The sequence below is a fragment of the Oryx dammah genome, unplaced genomic scaffold, assembly GCF_014754425.2.
Source record: "Oryx dammah isolate SB20612 unplaced genomic scaffold, SCBI_Odam_1.1 HiC_scaffold_11227, whole genome shotgun sequence".
In the NCBI taxonomy this organism is placed as follows: domain Eukaryota; kingdom Metazoa; phylum Chordata; class Mammalia; order Artiodactyla; family Bovidae; genus Oryx; species Oryx dammah.
Window position 1 is genome coordinate 2,055,408 of NW_024080620.1, and position 18,931 is coordinate 2,074,338.

An 18,931-nucleotide genomic window follows, 5' to 3' on the forward strand; every position below is an offset into this window, starting at 1 on the left:
ACATGAAGGGTTTTCAGATCCTTCCTCTCTAAAATACTAGTTTTATGACTTCTTAACTCAAAATCGGTAATTTACAACTAGAAAGAATTTGAAAAGGTACACAAAGCAAAAATATTTGTATATTCAAAAAGTAGTTTCCATTGTACCATGTAACCAGAGCACGAGGTCCTAGTGAGTAGGACAAAGTTAATGCTCTCATGATGTTTTAATACAGAAAAAGGACAATTAAGGACTCTGGCTTTCTCACTTCAAAAATATACTGTTTAGATTTATGGAATCCATTCCTGAGAGGATAACGATTAGCCGCTTTTTGAGGAACAAATAGGGATAAGTAGATTTTGAGCATAGCCTCCTTAAGGAAGGTTTTCCTGCCAATGTACATGTGTACTTAGTCACTCAATTGTGTCTGACTCTTTGTAACCCCATGATCTGTAGCCTGCCAGGCTCCTCTGTCCATGGGATTCTCCAAGCAAGAATACTGGAGTGGCTAGTATCCATTCCCTTCTCCAAGGGATCTTTCTGACCCAGGGATTGAACCCAGGTCTCCTGCATTGCAGGCAGATTCTTTATCATCTGAGCCACCAGGGAAGCCAATGGGGAAAGTTAAATATGGGAAGAAAATACTCATGTTGGAAGTTTTTAAGAAGGAATTAGATTTAACCCATGTAGTAATATTTCAATTTGGGTTTAAAGTGATGATGAGAGGGGATGAGTATAATCAATGGTAACTTCTAACATTCACTGGGCATTTTCTATGTACTGGGTAAATGCTATGTAAAGATTGAACGATATGATGCTCTGAGTTTCTGAAATAATACTATTACTATTTCCATTATTTAACCCTTGCCTGTGGTGTTGGAAAAGACTCTTGAGAGTCCTTTGGACTGCGAGGAGATCCAACCAGTCAATCCTAAAGGAAATCAGTCCTGAATATTCATTGGAAGGACTGATGCTGAAGCTGAAGCTCCAATACTTTGGCCACCTCATGTGAAGAACTGACTCATTAGAAAAGACCCTGATGCTGGGAAAGATTGAAGGCAGGAGAAGGGGATGGCAGAGGATGAGATGGTTGGATGGCATCACCACTTGACGGACATGAGTTTGAGCAAGCTCTGGGAGTGGTAATGGAGAGGGAAGCTTGGTATGCTGCAGTCCATGGGGTTGCAAAGAGTTAGACACGACTGAGGGACTGAACTGAACTGTACTGTAACCCTTGCCTCTGATTGCTAGTCTAGTAATCAGAAAACCAGAAAACTCAGGAAACCAGACTAGAGAGGTCAGACTCTCAACTACCTACTATCCTCTACCTCCTCAAGACACAACAGGAGGAATTTGGTGTTAAAAGGAGGGTTAGGGTAATCTGGTCATACCATTTCCCTGTTAAAACTCTTCACTGCTGTCACAAAACCATCCAGTCCTGGGAGCGTGGGGCACACCATCTTACAGGCCCTTCCTTTGATTTTTAAACAATTTTCTTTTTACTGAGCTAATACATCCTCCCTGAACTTTCACTCGTCACCTGTCACAGTCCTGCCTTCTTAGCACCTTTTACAGGCTGACTGTTCACTTACTGACACCCTACATGCCTTTCCTTCTCCAGGCTGAGCTCCGTGGGGGCAGTTGTACTTCATAGAGCACAGTTCAGTAGAGTGATTAAAGCATAACAGCTCCTTGTTTGATTTCAGAATATGCCTTTTAACTAGTTGTGAGCTGCTGCTGCTGCTGCTAAGTCGCTTCAGTCATGTCCAACTCTGTGCGACCCCATAGATGGCAGCCCACCAGGCTCCCCCAGCCCTGGGATTCTCCAGGCAAGAACACTGGAGTGGGTCGCCATTTCCTTCTCCAATGCATGAAAGTGAAAAGTGAAAGTGAAGTCACTCAGTCGTGTCTGACTCTGTGCGACCCCATGGACTGTAGCCCACCAGGCTCCTCCATCCATGGGATTTTTCAGGCAAGAGGACTGGAAAGGGATGCCATTGCCTTCTCCAGTTGTGAGCTAATTGTCTATAATAACTACTCTACATTTCAGTTTATTCATCTATGAAGAGGGAGGATAATAGTACTTTGCAGGGTTGTTTTGAGAGTTAAAATATACAGTGCATGTTATATAGAGAGTTTGGGCTTCCCAGATGGCTCGGTGGTAAAGAATTTACCTGCCAATACCGGAGACACAGGAGATGTGGGTTAGATACCTGGGTCTGGAAGATCCCCTGGAGGAAGACATGGCAACTTACTCCAGGATTCTTGCCTGGATTATCCCATGGACAGAGGAACCTGGAGGGTACAGTCCATAGGGTCACAAAGAGTGACTAAACAACAACAACTAACATAGAGAATTTACTGTGCACTACAAAAAAGGAAATGATCAATAAATGCTAGTGATAAGAAATATTGGTTTCTAGAACTTTCCTGTTGGTCACCTTTCCTCCAAACAGCCTACTCCTCTCCCTTAGTTTGGTTATTGCTGCTGCTGCTGTTGCGTCGCTTCAGTCGTGTCCAACTCTGTGCGACCCCATAGACGGCAGTCCACCAGGCTCTCCTGTCCCTGGGATTCTCCAGGCAAGAACACTGGAGTGGGTTGCCATTTCCTTCTCCAGTGCATGAAAGTGAAAAGTGAAAGTGAAGTCGCTCAGTCGTGTCTGACTCTGTGCGACCCCATGGACTGTAGCCTACCAGGCTCCTCCATCCATGGGATTTTCCAGGCAAGAGTACTGGAGTGAGGTGCCATTGCCTTCTCCGTGTTTGGATATTATTCTTCTATTAATGAATATTTTTGAAGTGGCCACAATTGTTTTGTTATTAAAAGATAAAAAATTCTTAAGTCTCCAGAGAAGAGCTTTGTGGCTCAAGTCAGTTCTTATAGACAATTAGCAACTGACTCCTCATGACCTGTTTTTCTCTTGCCTCATCTGTGAACACTGCAAAAACTATCTTGCCAGCAGTCAGCACAGTTTGGACACTAGCTTTGTTTTTACTAGTCACTCCACACTGTTAATCAGTTCAGTTCAGTTCAGTTCAGTTGCTCAGTTGTGTCTGACTCTTTGCGACCCCATGAATCGCAGCACGCCAAGCTTCCTTGTCCACCACCATCTCCTGGAGTTCACTCAGACTCACGTCCATCGAGTCCGTGATGCCATCCAGCCATCTCATCCTCTGTTGTCCCCTTCTCCTCCTGCCCCCAATCCCTCTCAGCATCAGAGTCTTTTCCAATGAGTCAACTCTTCACATGAGGTGGCCAAAGTACTGGAGCTTCAGCTTTAGCATCATTTCTTCCAAAGAAATCCCAGGGCTGATCTCCTTTATAATGGACTGGTTGGATCTCCTTGCAGTCCAAAAGACTCTCAAGAGTCTTCTCCAATACCACAGTTCAAAAGCATCAATTCTTCGGTGCTCAGCCTTCTTCACAGTCTAACTCTCACATCCATATATGACCACACGCCTTGACTAGACGGACCTTAGTCGGCCAAGTAATGTCTCTGCTTTTGAATATACTATCTAGGTTGGTCATAACTTTTCTTCCAAGGAGTAAGCATCTTTTAATTTCATGGCTGCAGTCACCATCCGCAGTGATTCTGGAGCCCCCCAAAATAAAGCCTGACACTGTTTCCACTGTTTCCCCATCTATTTCCCATGAAGTGATGGGACCGGATGCCATGATCTTCGTTTTCTGAATGTTGAGCCAACTTTTTCGCTCTCCTCTTTCACTTTCATCAAGAGGCTTTTTAGTTCCTCTTCACTTTCTGCCATAAGGGTGGTGTCATCTGCATATCTGGGGTTACTGATATTTCTCCTGGCAATCTTGATTCCAGCTTGTGTTTCTTCCAGTCCAGCGTTTCTCATGATGTACTCTGCATAGAAGTTAAATAGGCAGGGTGACAATATACGGCCTTGATGTACTCCTTTTCCTATTTGGAACCAGTCTGTTGTTCCATGTCCAGTTCTAACTGTTAATATTAAGGCCATAAATAAAATAACCTGATGGATCACATCTGGATGCCTAATTAGAATAAACTGAGAGAAATTGTAAATCAATATTTAGCATAATTGCTGAAGTACGGCAGATTTGGATGCAAATAAAAAAATGAAGAATATAATACAAAATCATTTATATGATATTAGTCCGTCCAATCACCCTCTATAAAGGGGCAGGCAGCAGAAACTCATGGTTTAATTTTAGTTGGCAGAGTTTTCTTATAAAGGGTTGGAAAATAATTGACCCTTATGTCAATTGCTCTTCTGTCCTGGTCTTTCTTCAAGTTTCCTCAAACGGTTTTTTTTTTCCTTGCCTCCCTGGGAACTTTTATTCTAATGTAACTTTGAAGCACACCACAAAGGCACTTATTTGACAAAACCAAAACAGCAACACTAACACTGTCAGCGATGTGTGCTCATCGACACTGAGCATTCTGCATTAACAGAGAGCATGTAAAACACGCTCTTCAATCTCTTGTAGATTGTTTTCCGTTCTTACCCTGAAGCAGAAGAAATGTTATGATTCGTCCACATGATTTTTTTTAAAGGTTATACATTGATGAATTGGACTAATATATTTGATTTCTATTAATGATTGAGCATTCATTCAACCACTTTTGGATAGGTATTTACAGTGGACCTGGCTCCATACTACAACAGATGAGAAGTGTACAGGGAAGAATCTTGTAAGAATCTAAATGGAGTGATTAAACATGGATGAAAGAAATTCTGGTGGAAGGCAAGACAAAGACCGAAGGAAAGGGATAGGAACAATTTTGTGGGAACTCCTGAGACGTTCTGCATTTTCTTTGTGAGGACATGGATCTGAGTGTACTAATGAATCATGCCTACTTTTAGAACCTCAGTTTCCTAAATATAAAATGAGGGAGTTGACCAGACCTTTTCACATATGAATTTCTGTAATCCAGTGATGTAATATGCTGTACTAAGTCACTTCAGTCATGTCTGACTCTTTGCAACCCTATGGACTATCGTCTGTCAGGCTCCTCTGTCCATGGGATTTTCCAGGCAAGAAATACTGAAGTGGGACGCCATGCCCTCCTCCAGAGGGTCTTCCTGACCCGGGGTTCAAGCCTGTGTCTCTTATGTCTTCTGCATTGGCAGGTGGGTTCTTTACCACTAGCACCACCTGGGAAGGGCTCCAGGTAAATCTGTTTCCAGACCCATAAGCATAGATCATCTCCTTCAGGAAGCAGTCACAGCATTTTACTTCATGGTGACAATAATTGTAAAGGGAAGAAGATTGAATTCTCCAGGGCCAGACATCTTTTAAGGGGTAGAGTTATTATTTGACCTCAAGCCTTCTGGCTCCCAATCATTTCCTTTTTTTTTAAATCTCATTAAATTTACTTTGGGCAGGAAGTGTTATAAATGCATTTGCCTTAACTAATTGCAGGAAAATCATTGCATCTCTTAAGAGTTAAGGGGTCAGGTCACATATTTCTTGAATTTCCTACTCTTTAATAACAAACTTGCAATTTTTAATGATAGAAAGCTTTTTCTAGTTATTAGTGCTGCCTTCAAATATTTTATTTGGGGGAGTTGTTTCCATCTAGATATTATTAACTTTCTTTGCTAAGACTCTTACTGTGATTCAAAGTCTTTCATTTGGTTGGCTGGCTTGAGTGTGATGAGTTTCTTCATGCAGTGGGAGTTCAGTGGATTCTTACAAATTTTTTTCTGATGGACAGAAAGAGAGACATTTGGATTGGTGCACTGTGCTCCATTCTTCTTGAACTGTAACGTGAAGGCAAGCAAGCCATAATATCCTGTGGTTCGTTTAACTTGCTTTCCCAGTATAAGCACTTGGTATGCGAGTTGAGGAAACATTTTATCTGGCTGAAAGCCTGCTTTGCAGTGGAGATTTGATATAGGCCCCCCTTGGACACCATCAAACTCTACAAATTGCAGATTTAGTGACCTCTGAAATGCAAAGTACTTCTTGATTAGGCTTCTCATCCTTAATAATAAAACTGCGCTCATTCACCTAAGTCTCACTTGATTCTGTTGAGCATACAATGGTGTAATCAGTTTTTCCAGATTGGTAGATGAGTTGAATCTTTCCATTTGTGGCAATGTAAAGGGACATCCTGCATAAAATTTCCTGATTGAAATGCTGCTGAAAAATGTCAGTGGATTTGTTGGAGTCCTTATGTTTTTTTTGTTGTTGTTGTCAGGGATAGGAGAAAGTTGAATAGGAATATGAGGCCACTTGGTCAAATATTAAATACAAAAGATCAATTTCTGGATTAAAAGTATATAAAACATATTTCTATATTTTTGCTCATATAATTAATCATTTTATTTATCCCATGTTATATATCTTGCTACTTATTTTTAAATTTAGTCAGTGGTATGCTGATAAACTGGCTTTTCAGAAAGAAAAAAAGAGACTTTACTTGTAGTGTTTGCCAATTTCTGTGGTGTAAATACTCCTGGCAATCTTGATTCCAGCTTGTACATCATCCAGCCCCGCATTTTGCATGAGGTACTCTGCATATAAATTAAATAAGCAGGGTGACAATATACAATATTGTTAGACTCCTTTCCCAATTTTGAACTGGTTGTTTCATGTCCGGTTCTAACTGTTGCTTCTTGGCATACATACAGGTTTCTCAGAAGACAGGTAAGATGATCTGATATTTCCATCTCTTTAAGGATTTTCCATAGTTTATTGTGATCCACACAGTCAGAGGCTTTAACATAGTCAATGAAGCAGATGTTTTTCTGGAACTCCTTTGCTTTTTCCATGATCCAACAAGTGTTGGCAATTTGATCTCTGGTTTCTCTGCCTCTTCGAAACCCAGCTTGTACATCTGGAATTTCTTGGTTAAGGTACTGCTGAAGCCTAGCTTGAAGGATTTTGTGCATAACCTTGCTAGGTCACCATGCTGTGTGTTAGATTCCCAGAACTTACTTACCTTATAATCAGAAGTTTGTACCTTTAATCAATCTCTTCCATTTCTCCCACCCCTGAGTCCCTGGCAGTCACCCTTCTGTTGTGTTTCTGTGTTTGGATTTTTTAGATTCCATATATAAGTGAGATCATACAGTGTTTCTTTTTCACATTCTGGCTTATTTTACTTGACTATCTTCAAGGTCCATTTGTGTCATAAAGGACAGGATTTGCTCATTTTTTTACGGCTGAATAATATTCAAGTCTGTGTGCATGTATTACATTTTCTTTATCCATTTTTCTATTGATGGATACTGAAGTTGTTTCCATGTCTTGATTATTATGAATAATGCTCCAAGTGAACATGGAAGTATAGATACCTTTTTGAGATAGTGATTTTATTTCCTCTATATATGTACCCAAGTGTGGGATGTTGGATCATATGGGAGTTCTCTTTTTTAATTTTTTGAGAAACCTCCATACTGTTTTCCACAGTGGCCACACCAATTTAAATTCCCACCAACAGTGCACACAGATTTTCTTTGCTCTACATCCTTGGCAAAACATGTTATCTCTTGTCTTTTTGATAATAATCATTTTAACAGGTGTGAGATAATATTTCAGTGTGTTTTTGATTTGCATTTCCCTGGTGGCTAATGATGCTGAGCACCTCTTCATGTTCCTCTTGACCATTTATAAATCTTTGGAAAAAATATCTATTCAGGTGTTTTTCCCATTTTCTAATCTGATTATCTGTGTTTTGTGTTTTTTATTTTGTTTGCTTTTGCTATTGAGTTGTATGAATTCTTTATATAATTTTGATATTAACCCCTTATCAGATACATATGGTGTGAAAATATTTTCTCCTGAAGGAGCTTTTAAAGGTGATTCTCATGAGGACTCAAAGAAAAGGGAGCAGGAGAGGAAGCATCCATCTTCATACACAACACATCACAGTAGAGAACACTGGTAGAAATACGGATGGTAATGGCCATTCTGATGGAGTCTCAGACAGAAATGAGGAATATGTCATCGGAAACTGAAGGAAAGGTGATCTTTGTTGTAAAGTAGCAAAGAACTTGACTGAATTGTGTGACTGTTCAAGTGTTTTGTGCAAGGCAGAATCATCAAGGCATGGAGAGGTTAAGTCATGTGCTCCCAGCTGTGGAGCCAGGAATGGTAAAACCAGATTGGACTGAAGCTGCGTCTTCACCACTATATCCCTCTCCCTCCCTACATCCCTCCCTCTACAGAAGTAGACATTGTGGGGACTGGCATGCTGGGAGTAGGTGTTGGAGTTCAAGAGATCCCTCTATCAGTGTGGTCCAGGATACCTTACTCTCATTATGTTTTCTTTGGACTGACTCACCTTAAGCAATAATCCTGTTTTGGAGCTTTTCCATTTTAGGAAGATGGAAGAGCTGTAACAGATACTGCTCACATTCCAGAGGCCTGGAAGCAGACAAGTAGGACTATGTATGTGAAAGTGTAATCTGCAGAATGGGACAGAGATTCCACACTCCTTCCCCAGCTGAGGGCATGGTGTCTGACATGGGGACACCCAGTAACTATTTGTGAAAGAATTAGCCTATGACATGGGAAGAAATCAAGCATGTGTGAACACACACACACGCAAACACACACACCTATGTACATGCATAGCCCCTCATTGGAGCTCCATGAGTACAGTGTCTGTGCCATCTCTGGGTCCCTGGGGCTGTACAGAATGCCCTGAAAATAGTCAGTACTCAGTAAATGGTCTGTGATGCATATTATCGTGACTTTCCTTTTAGTCTGGGTTTCTATGGGATAGACTCTCTAAGGGGCAGATGGAGGGATTGATAAGAACTGACCTTTTTAGTTCAGAGCCCTTATTATATCATCTACATGGTGGGAGGCAGGAGTCAAGGGTTGAAGGGTCAAATGTTGAAAGGCTGCAGCTGGGAAGGCCGCTCTCCCTGTGACTCAGCAGCTGCTCATTAATACTCAGGCACCACAGGAATGGGGAGGTGCAGACTGAAGCGGGGGAAACAGGAATCATCGTAGAGTTGCTTTGTTTCCTGGGGGAAAGTTTTCCCAGTGCATTGAGCCAGAAAGTGGGTCGTTCCCCATCCAGTGTACTGGGGTTGTGTACAGAGTCTTGTCCTTCATGTAAAGAAGCCAACAGGTTGGTTTGGCCAGTTAGTTATGGGCCTTTGTGTAAACAGCATGGCGTGTGAGTGATGTGATCACAGTAGCCAGGTGGTCACTGTGACCAACACAGCTGTTGATCTTACAGATAGGAGCAGGAGAGGATCACAGGGCCGATGTGGGTGACCAGGAAGTCCAGCTTTGATGGATGCCGACAGTAACTTGCAAAAGAATGGAATATTCAAGACGCAGTGCAATCCCAACCCAGGCGAGGTGACCTCATCTGGTCCAGGGTTGTGCTGGATGCAAGGAAACAACATGTGTGTGTGTGTGTGTGTGTGTGTGTGTGTGTGTGTGTGTGTGTTGGGGAGGAGGAACAGTAGCAGTGAGTGGAGAGAACAAAGGCAGAAAGATCGGAAGAGCTCTGCTAAACCTAAGTGTGGCTGTAATTGTAAATCTTGTAATTGAATACATGCAAAAGGAAGCTGCAAATCATACCAAGGCCTGTGAAGAGAAACAGTGGAAAGGATGAGACAGATCATGGCTGTGACTGAGCCATGGGATTGCTACCCTCTCCCTGTGAAGGGGGCTTGATGGTCACAATGAGGGTGACATTTATATGTTGACTGTGGAAATGTTTGCATTATTTGCTGTCTCTGTTCAGTCTGTTGTACAGAATACCATAATCTGGTATTATGACAGCATAAACCACAGAAATTGTTTCTCACAATTCTGGAGGTTGGTAAATTCAAGATCAAGGCACTAGCTGATTTAGTGTCTGGTGAAAACTCACTTCTTGGTTCGTGGATGGCCATTTTGCTGTGTCCTCACATGGTGGAAGGGACATGGGAGCTCTCTGGGGTCTCTTTTATACAGTATTAATCTCATTCTAAGAGCTCACCCTCATGACCTAGCCACCTCCCAAAGGGCCCCCCTCCTAATATCATCATATGGGGGAATAGGGTTTCAACCTGTGCTTTTTTTTCTGTTTTTTTTTTTTTCCGGCAGCACCACTGGGCCTGTGGGATCCCAGATCCCTGACCAGTGCTCCCTGCAAGTGGAATCTCAGAGTCCTAACCACTGTACTGCTAGGGAGTTCTTCAACCTGTGAATTTTGGGGGGAAACATACATTCAATCCATAACAACCATTTTACTAAATCTGTATATAATCTAGTATAGTTTCTTGTTAGCAAATAACTCATTTATCTAAAATTTCAGTTTAAAAAAATTAAGGCATTGTCTGAAAAAGAAATGACTGAGCCTGAGGGGACCCAGCTGGTTATTATTCATAGTCACGGAAAGAGATGCTTTACACATGGCATCCCTACCAGGGGCCCTCAATCTTTCCTAAACAGTAGAAGGTGAGAAAACTGATGTGTGCAAAGATTTCAACTTGCCTAGATCTATTGCACTTCTCAGTAAGATTGGAGGGGCCTCATAGACACATACTCATTCAATACGAGCCTGAGAGAGCAGAATTAGAATGAGATGGTGCCAAAGCTGGCTAAGTTTTCTTATTAAGACCTAAATATTAAAAATGTTTCAAAGTCTAAATGAAAAGAATGGGATATTTTACTGTCATTAGGGAAGTTGAGGTTCACATTATCTTAACATTTTGACCCTGCTACATTTAATCAGGGTTTTAGCACTCATAGTTATTCCAAAACTATTGATTTTTAAAAATGTGAGCCTGAAAAAAAAAGTGAGCCTGAAAAACAGACAAAAAAGACTATATATGATATCAGTTTAATGATTTAGCTTAAGAATCTGTGAACTGTGGAATCATGATTGTTAGGACTGAGAGACACCTGCTCACCTTTCTGAAATGAGTTGCTGAAAAGGTATTCTGAGATTCAGAAAGGGTAAGGGATACAACGTTGACCTTTTGGAGACAGGAAACCTTTGATGAACTATAGGACACCAAGACAGTTGATTTAAAAGATGGTTTCAAAGCATTACCCAGGGCTGGTCTTGTGTGTGCATTACCGAAGCCCTCAGGTTGTCTTTTTACGTAAACCCAGTGAAATAATGGTTTCCGCAGTTGTTCATACATCTGCAACTCTCATGTGGCACCTTGGCTTCTGAGCTTTGTAAATGCTTTTCACTCTCTTTTGTGGACAAAATCAAACTTTCCATACTATTCAACAGCATGGAACTTTCCTGAGGTGGGCATTAAGGAGAAGAGACAGGAAAAGGTCACCAACACTATCTCCATGTAATTAAGGTAGTGCAAATAGCTAAATAAAATTGTTGCTAATGACATTTACTTCATTCTATGATATGTGTCCCTGCTCTGGTCTCAGAATAAGTTTAAGTTAAGGATCAGCTGTTCATTAAACATATAGATTATTAATCTTTATGGCAGGTAATAGGGCATGCATTTGTTAGGACAGCTTTATGTTAGGGCTGTGTTTAGATTGATGTGTTTTCCTTCACTCCCTATGTCTATGTATATACACACAGTCATATTTATGTGTATGTATATATATGTGTGTGCACATTCATGCATATATGTACATGTATAGTGTACCTGCTTTTGTAAGATAACAGTTAATGAAGGATAGGTTAAAACTTAGAAAACATAGTTTCAAACTTTAATTTATACCCTTATTTTAACTATCTACCAAGGTGTAGCATATGACCAGGGAACCAATTTGTTCTCTTTTAAGTGAAAAACCCTAGAAATCAACTGTAATTCTATGAATTTCTTTTTTTGGTTCTGGATGTGGAATTAATGAAATTGTCGAGCTATATATGTGGAAGTTAACACTTCTAAATTGCTGAGCTTGAGCTAGTTAGAAACTTATACCAATAAGAATGTTTCACAAACAAAATTGTACCTTCATGTGTTGAACACATCATTATTTAGATGTGTTCAACATAATAAATAGCATCAGTAAGGATACCGAAAATAATGTGCCCCCTGGTCTTCAAATCTAGCAGAGGTATTTAATGAGGTTATTGAAAGCATATGACCACCTCAAGCTGGACCTGGGTAATCAGAGGCTCCTCACCCCCCACTCCTCGTCCATGGAATGTATGCCCCAGACTTGAGAGAGCAATGTGTTGTTGAGACCACTGGGACCCTGTACATGACTGAACCCAGTTAAGGCCTCTGTATAAGCTTTTAAGATTCTGGTGGGCAGGTGTGGAGAGATACTCATCTTGCAACCGCCCAAGACAAGTCTCTTAAGGAAGGTCTCAGTTGCCTGGTGGCATGTGGATCCATGTGGACCAGGGATGAGGCCGACTGGCAGGCGGACTCCCCGCCACCGGACCACTGTGGAAGTTCTAAGAAGACTTTCTTGACAAGAGGAGTTGCTGATCTTCTTCCCTGTATCCTCATGTTTTTTTTTGTATTTTTCTGTTATTGGATTTTTCATAACCAATTTAATAGTTCACATCTGATTTCCATACTTGTCTGTGAGATAAAATGGCATTAAACTGTCTCCCAGTTCTTATCATCAAACCTAGAACACAATAGGTGCTTGTTGTTCAGTCACTCAGTCATGTCCGACTTTTTGCAAGCCCATGGACTACAGCACAGTAGGTTTCCCTGTGCATCACCATCTCCCAGAGCTTGCTCAAACTCATGTCCACCAAGTTGGTGATGCCATCCAATCATCTCATCCTCTGTCATCCCCTTCTCCTCCTGCCTTCAATCTTTCCCAGCATCAGGGTCTTCTCTAATGAGTTGGCTCTTTGCATCTGGTGGCCAAAGTATTGGAGGTTCTGTTTCAGTATCAGTCCTTCCAATGAATGTTCAGGACTGATTTCCTTTAGGATGGACTGGTTTGATCTCCTTGCAGTCCAAGGGACTCTCAAGAGTCTTCTCCAACTGGAGTTGGTTGCCATGTCCTCCTCCAGGGGATCTTCCCAACCCAAGAATTGAACCCAGGTCTTCCAAATTGCTGGCTGATTCTTTACCATCTGAGCCACCAGGGAAGCCCCAATAGGTGCTTAATACCTGCTTATTAAACACATACACAAATGACTGGTTGGCTGGATGAGTGAAAGATAATGCATACTTTGGGGATGAGAGTCAAGAATTCCTTGGTTATCAAGTAACACTTCATAAAACCTTAATGGTTTCATTTTTCTGTTCCAGATTACTTGCTGCATATAATAGTCTCACGGATAAACACCTGGCTGGATATTTTAACAATACAAGGATAAGGCGGCATCTCTTAAGATCAGGGCTGGTAAGATTCGGTTTTGTTTCTACCTACCCTCTTGTTTCATTAAGACCAATATTTCCCTATCTTTTCTAGTTTCCTCTTTGAACTTAACAATGACATTTTTCCCTTCCCTCATTTTAGAACAATTACTTCCTTTCCAAAGCTCTGATTTATCTATTTGAGTCTATCTTTCAAAAGATAAGAAGAGGGATCAGGATGGCTGCTAAGGCAACTTATAAATTATTAAGGAAAATCCCTGTTATTTTCCAACAACATATTTCATTTGCTTATTCACTCATTTATTCAGCACATATTTATTGAACATATTGTATAAACCAGGAACTATTAGGGAGTTAGGATAGAGAAGTCTTTACTGTCTTCAGGAAAAAATATTGTTTTTAATAATCACAGAATATGATGTGGAAGATATGAACAGTTTAAAATTTTCCTTTAAATTTTTAAAAACTCTTTCATTCATGTGACAGTTTATTGATACATTAGTGTCTTTCATTAGCTCCAAAACTACCATTTCCAGAAAATTTCCACTTCTCTAAATGTCTATAATGTGAAAACCTTTAAAAAATACTATAGCTTTCCATTCAAAGTAAGGGGTGTGGTTATAAAAAGTGTGACTAACGATTTTAGCTGTTTACTTTCTTAAAACACAGTGAGTTTCCTTAACTCTTGTTGCCATGGTGTTGAAAGGATATGCAGCGCATTTCTAATTGTTGTTTATGTGCTTGGCACTCTATCTGGGTAGATCTCAGAGAGTTTGCTTTTTGTCTCCTGGGGCTTTGTTATCAGATAGACCTGGCTGAAACCTGGCTCTGCCATTTACAAGACAAAATCTTCAGCAAAACACTTAAGTTTCTCAGCTCCAAAGTGTTCAGTTGAAGAAAGATAATGAAGATAATGATACCCAGCACTCAGAGTTGTGACAATCAGAGAGGTAGAAGAAATGGTTGTTGTAATTACTGTGGTTGCTATTAACACTGCGTTTTTGGATAACAGTCCATGAGCTTCCTATGAAATGGGAAGGACTTTGTATTTCTTATCAACATCATTAACAAGCACTTATTGAATACCAATTATATACATGGCAACTCAAACAGCAAAGACACAGCCCTTTCTCTAGAGCAGTCGTGCAAATACAGTCCCTGAATCGGGAGTGTTCAGCATCATCTGGGAACTTGTTAGAGCACCACTCCAGATCTGCTTCCCTGATGGCTCAGATGGTAAAGAATCCACCTGCTAATGCAGGATACACAGGTTTGATCAGGGAAGACCCCCGGAGAAGGAAATGGCAACCCACTTCAGTATTCTTGCCTGGGAAATCCCATGGACAGAGGATGCTGGTGGGCCACAGTCCATTTGGTTACAAAGGGTCAGCAACAAAACAACAACACTCCAGATCTGTTAAGTCAGAAACTGGAGGAGGGCCCTTCAGTGTTTTTTAGCTTGTCTTCCAGGTGATTCTTCATCTCAGGTTTAAGAACTTCTGCCCTATAGGAGCTTCCAGTCTAACTGGGGAGAAATAACAACGTTAATTGCTGAGGGAGGGGCAGTACAGGAAGTTCTCAACAATTTTTCCTGATTGGATAAATAGGACATGGTATCCCATGGACAACACATTTCAAGGTCTGTAACTGATTTATTCACAATTCCAAGCACACTTTCTATAACCACACCCCTTTCTTCCGTTAGAAAATGCATTCATGAAAAAGATGATCAATAACCAATCACTTGTAGCACAATTCTAGTTGATCTCAATACTCCAATATGTTGCAACAACAGTGCTAAAAACCTAGTTATCAGTTAAGAAATAGGTGGACTTGAATTAGATGTGAAGAGAAGAGCAGTATTTAAATAAGGGAAAAGGAAGAAGATGAACATTCTAGGAAGTATAACATCCTCAGTTTAGGGAAGATATTAAAAATAGAACAAATATACCTATAGCACTTAGGAAGGAATAAAATAAAAACCAGAAACTATCACTCCTGGGACTTGCAATGATGTCTCTGGAAACCCATCTGGGATACTTTGTATCTCTAGTACTATATAATCTGAAAATATCTGAATCACAGCAAATTAAATTACATTCTGGGCTGGAGAGTAGAAGAAGAAAAGCAGTGTGAAAACAAAGTAATGAAACCAATTATTTTAAAAACAAATTGATGAGATCCTCTGTAGCTTACGTTTTGCCCTTCAAAGTATTTCCTGTGAGATTATCAGTCTTATGATCACTGCTCCTATTTATTGTTTCAAGGCAGCACTCCCCCTTCTTCCCCAATGTGTTCAAAAAAAAAAAAAAAAAGAAATGAAAAGAACACCTGGGTTCTATCAAGGGAAAATTGTTACACTAATGAAAACCTTGTTTTAAACATCAAGTGCACCACCTGTATGTGTTTTCCCAATGATGAGTTTATGAGACCGCCTTTTGCTTTTTTCCCCTCTTATGAAACATTCATTAAAAGTGAACCATAGTACTATACTCTAGGCTTTAAAGATGCTGCCTATTTTTCTTTCGATTGACTGACTGTCCATCTATTTCTCTGCTTTGTGTTTCTATGTATGTTTTATTTATTCATGACAGATCACAAGAAATGGAAGAATACTTTCTGAAAAGGAATACAAACTAAACATCATGAAGAAGGATCACCAAAAATATATCCGGGAGTGCTTAGCCCAGGCTATTTTCCATAAGGTTCTTGATATGGAGGTACAAGTATTAACTATTTCCTTTACAACTGATACTTTCTAGTAAGAAAATTAATACTTTTTGTACCCAGAAGCAGGGGGAATTCTTACTGTATTTCGTTAAAAATGAATGAAACAAGGTGACCTGAGAAATACTGTATATCTCTCTAGGTAGTAAGAGGAGGCAAGACACCAAAGTAAGCATTTCTTCATTTCAGTTAGGGAAAAATACGGACATCGTTGTATAATTTGTGATATTTAACTTAACAAATGTAGATTTTTAGTCCATAATGGCTACTTTAAAACATACCAGTCCTCACCATCTGTACCTCAATTTCCATTTGCTAAAAAAAAAGTGACATCTGTTTAAATATCAGTAATTCCACTGCCATGAATTATTTCAGATTTGTTATTCTTTGAAGGCTCCGAAGCTCAGCCGTATGCTAAATTTCAAGGAACAGGCATTGGAACATCTGCCGTCCCTCCTACTTTAGGCTACATTGGTCAGCATAGATTCACAATCCAAGCATCAACAACTTTTTTTTTCCACTCTGACATGGCATTTTTAGAAGGATATCTAGCTAACTTGATAAATCATTTTAGCTTTGCTCCATGGAACTTGTAGTTTCAAGCATCAGCATCATTTTAATGTCTGTGAAAAAGCATATCACTTCTCTGCTTGACCAAGTAGCAGTAAATCAGAAAACTTGGCTCATGAAACCATCAACCTGTGGGTGCACTATACAATTATGAGTAACTGTAGATTCAAGAGTAAACCAGTACTAAGTGTGAAGTGAAGTGAAGTGAAGTTGCTCAGTCATGTCCGACTCTTAGGGACCCCATGGACTATAGCCTGCCAGGCTCCTTCATCCATGGGATTTTCTAGGCAAGAATACTGGAGTGGGTGTAGTGTCACTGAAAATATTTATTAGTATGCTGCTACTAAAGTGAGCAAGTGTTATGCTCACTTCAGATGTATATGATTTGTTCATTTAGGAATTCATTTTGTGATTTATGGGCTTCCCTGATGGCTCAGGCAGTAAAGAATCTGCCTGCAGTGTAGGAGACCAGGGTTCAAACCCTGGGTCAGGAAGATCCCCTGGTGAAAGGAATGGATACCCACTCCAGTATTCTTGCCTAGAGAATTACATAGACAGTGGAGCCTGGCAGGCTACAGTCCGTGGGGTTGCAGAGTCAGACATGACTGAGCGACTAAGTCATGGCTGAGTCACTTTGTGACTTATATCATGTGCTTGAATTATATAGAATCATTGTTTATGGCTCCCAAATTCACTTCCTTGTAAAAGTATTAGTTGCAATTCTACAACTAATGTTGAAAAAATAGTACAGTGTAAAATTAACCTGTACATAATTTCAAACTTAATCAATAGGGACCAAGTTCTATATTAGTCTTGATCCTTGAACTTTGGTTTTCTAGAGTTTCCTATAATGCACACATCATAACTATTAAATGTGCAATTATGAAAGTCTTTGTGTATTCTTAAAGTTTGAAATAAATAGTTCAGATAAATGTTAACGTGTAATATATAATTTTATATGATACACAATATATTAATATAATTTAAAATAAACTATTCAGTATTTCTAAATTGTCACCTTTGTCTCACATTTAGTTTATGCCAATACTGTTTACTAATGTTGTTTTAATATTCATATATTCATTCATGCAAGAAAAGTTAATTGCAAGCTTACCATGTACCAGTATGGGGTTACATGATGTAGCTGTGAGATAAAGTTTTTTAAAAAATGCTGTAGAAAGTGATCACATGCTAGATGAGAGGAACAAAGAGACTGAGCCCAAAAAGCAGGGAATGATGACTTGCCTCTGTGAGAGTAGGAAGAAGCTAAACAGAGGTCCTGCCATTTGAACTGAGCCTGGAGGATTGAATGCTGCTTGACATGAAAAGATCTAAGCAAAGCAGGTGTGAAGTTGCAGAGGTGTGAGGGGACATTGTGGGTAGAAAAGAAAGCTCACTGAGGCCAGACTGCACTGTGAGTTGGCTGAAAGAGCGGCAGCAAGTGACACTCTCCAATAAGTTTGGGGCCCTGTTTCTTGAGGCCTTCAAGTCTCAGCTAGGTTAGATGTGTAGGTGATGAGGCGATGAAACATTTTTCAGCAGGGGAGTGAAATTAATGAGCAGAGCTGCTTTAGAAAGATGATGTTGCTAAAAATGTGGAAGATGGATTAATGAGCTGGAAAAGATTGGAGGTGGGAGGTCAATTAGGAAGCTGTTGCCAGAGGGTGTGGGCTCACAGCAGTAGTGGAAGTGCCGGGGAGAAGCAGCTGTCCATGGGGATCAGGAAGAGGGAGAGAGAACAGAGAGACCGACTCTGCCTGGACCAGGAGAGGGAGGAGGCACATGAGGCGCCCTGAGGTTTCTAGCATGGTGGTGTGTGCCTTGCAGGAAATTGGGAACAACGACATGGACTAGATAAGAACCTCCAACTGGTGGGAAAACCTGATAGAGTGGTGACCCGGACGCCAGCAGGGTCTTACAAGCTACAGAATGGTTCCGTAGGATGACTACTGGGGAGAAAAGGAAATCCTGTTTGACCTCAAGGGCCAAGACATTGGTAGTCTTGGGAAAGTGGTTTCAGGGATGGTAGAAAGGAGTGGGGTTTCCTGGGTGGCTCAGTGAGTGAAGAATCCTCTTGCAATGCAGGAGACGCTGGTTTGATCCCTGGGTCTGGAAGATCTGGAGGAGAGCATGGCAACCCACTCCAGTGTTCTTGCCTGGAGAACCCCATGAACAGAAGAGCCACAGGGTTGCAAAGAGTTAGACATGGCTGAGGCGACTGAGCGCTCACACAGGCACAGAGAGGAGTGAGGATGGGAGAGGGGGACTGCAGTGAGGTGAGAATAAGCGGAAGGTGGGAAATGGTTGATAGTGAATCTAATGAAGTTTGGTGACAAGTGGGTGAGATAACAGGAAAGAAAGAGGAGAAAGGCTTTGAGGAGAGAATTGATGATACTTAGAGAGGGAATGATTGAGTCTGCAGGGTCTTAAAGGCAGC

The 18,931-nt window shown here is 40.7% G+C and overlaps 1 protein-coding gene across 1 annotated transcript in view; it reads left to right on the forward strand.

Annotated features, from left to right (window-relative positions):
- Window positions 1–18,931, forward strand: part of LOC120861095 (glutamate-rich protein 3-like) — a 125,303-nt gene that overhangs the window by 21,051 nt on the left and 85,321 nt on the right. The window contains exons 2-3 of the mRNA XM_040236757.1: window positions 13,129–13,222; window positions 15,792–15,917. Coding sequence (XP_040092691.1) covers window positions 13,129–13,222; window positions 15,792–15,917 — 220 coding nt within the window. The remainder of the gene's footprint in view (window positions 1–13,128; window positions 13,223–15,791; window positions 15,918–18,931) is intronic.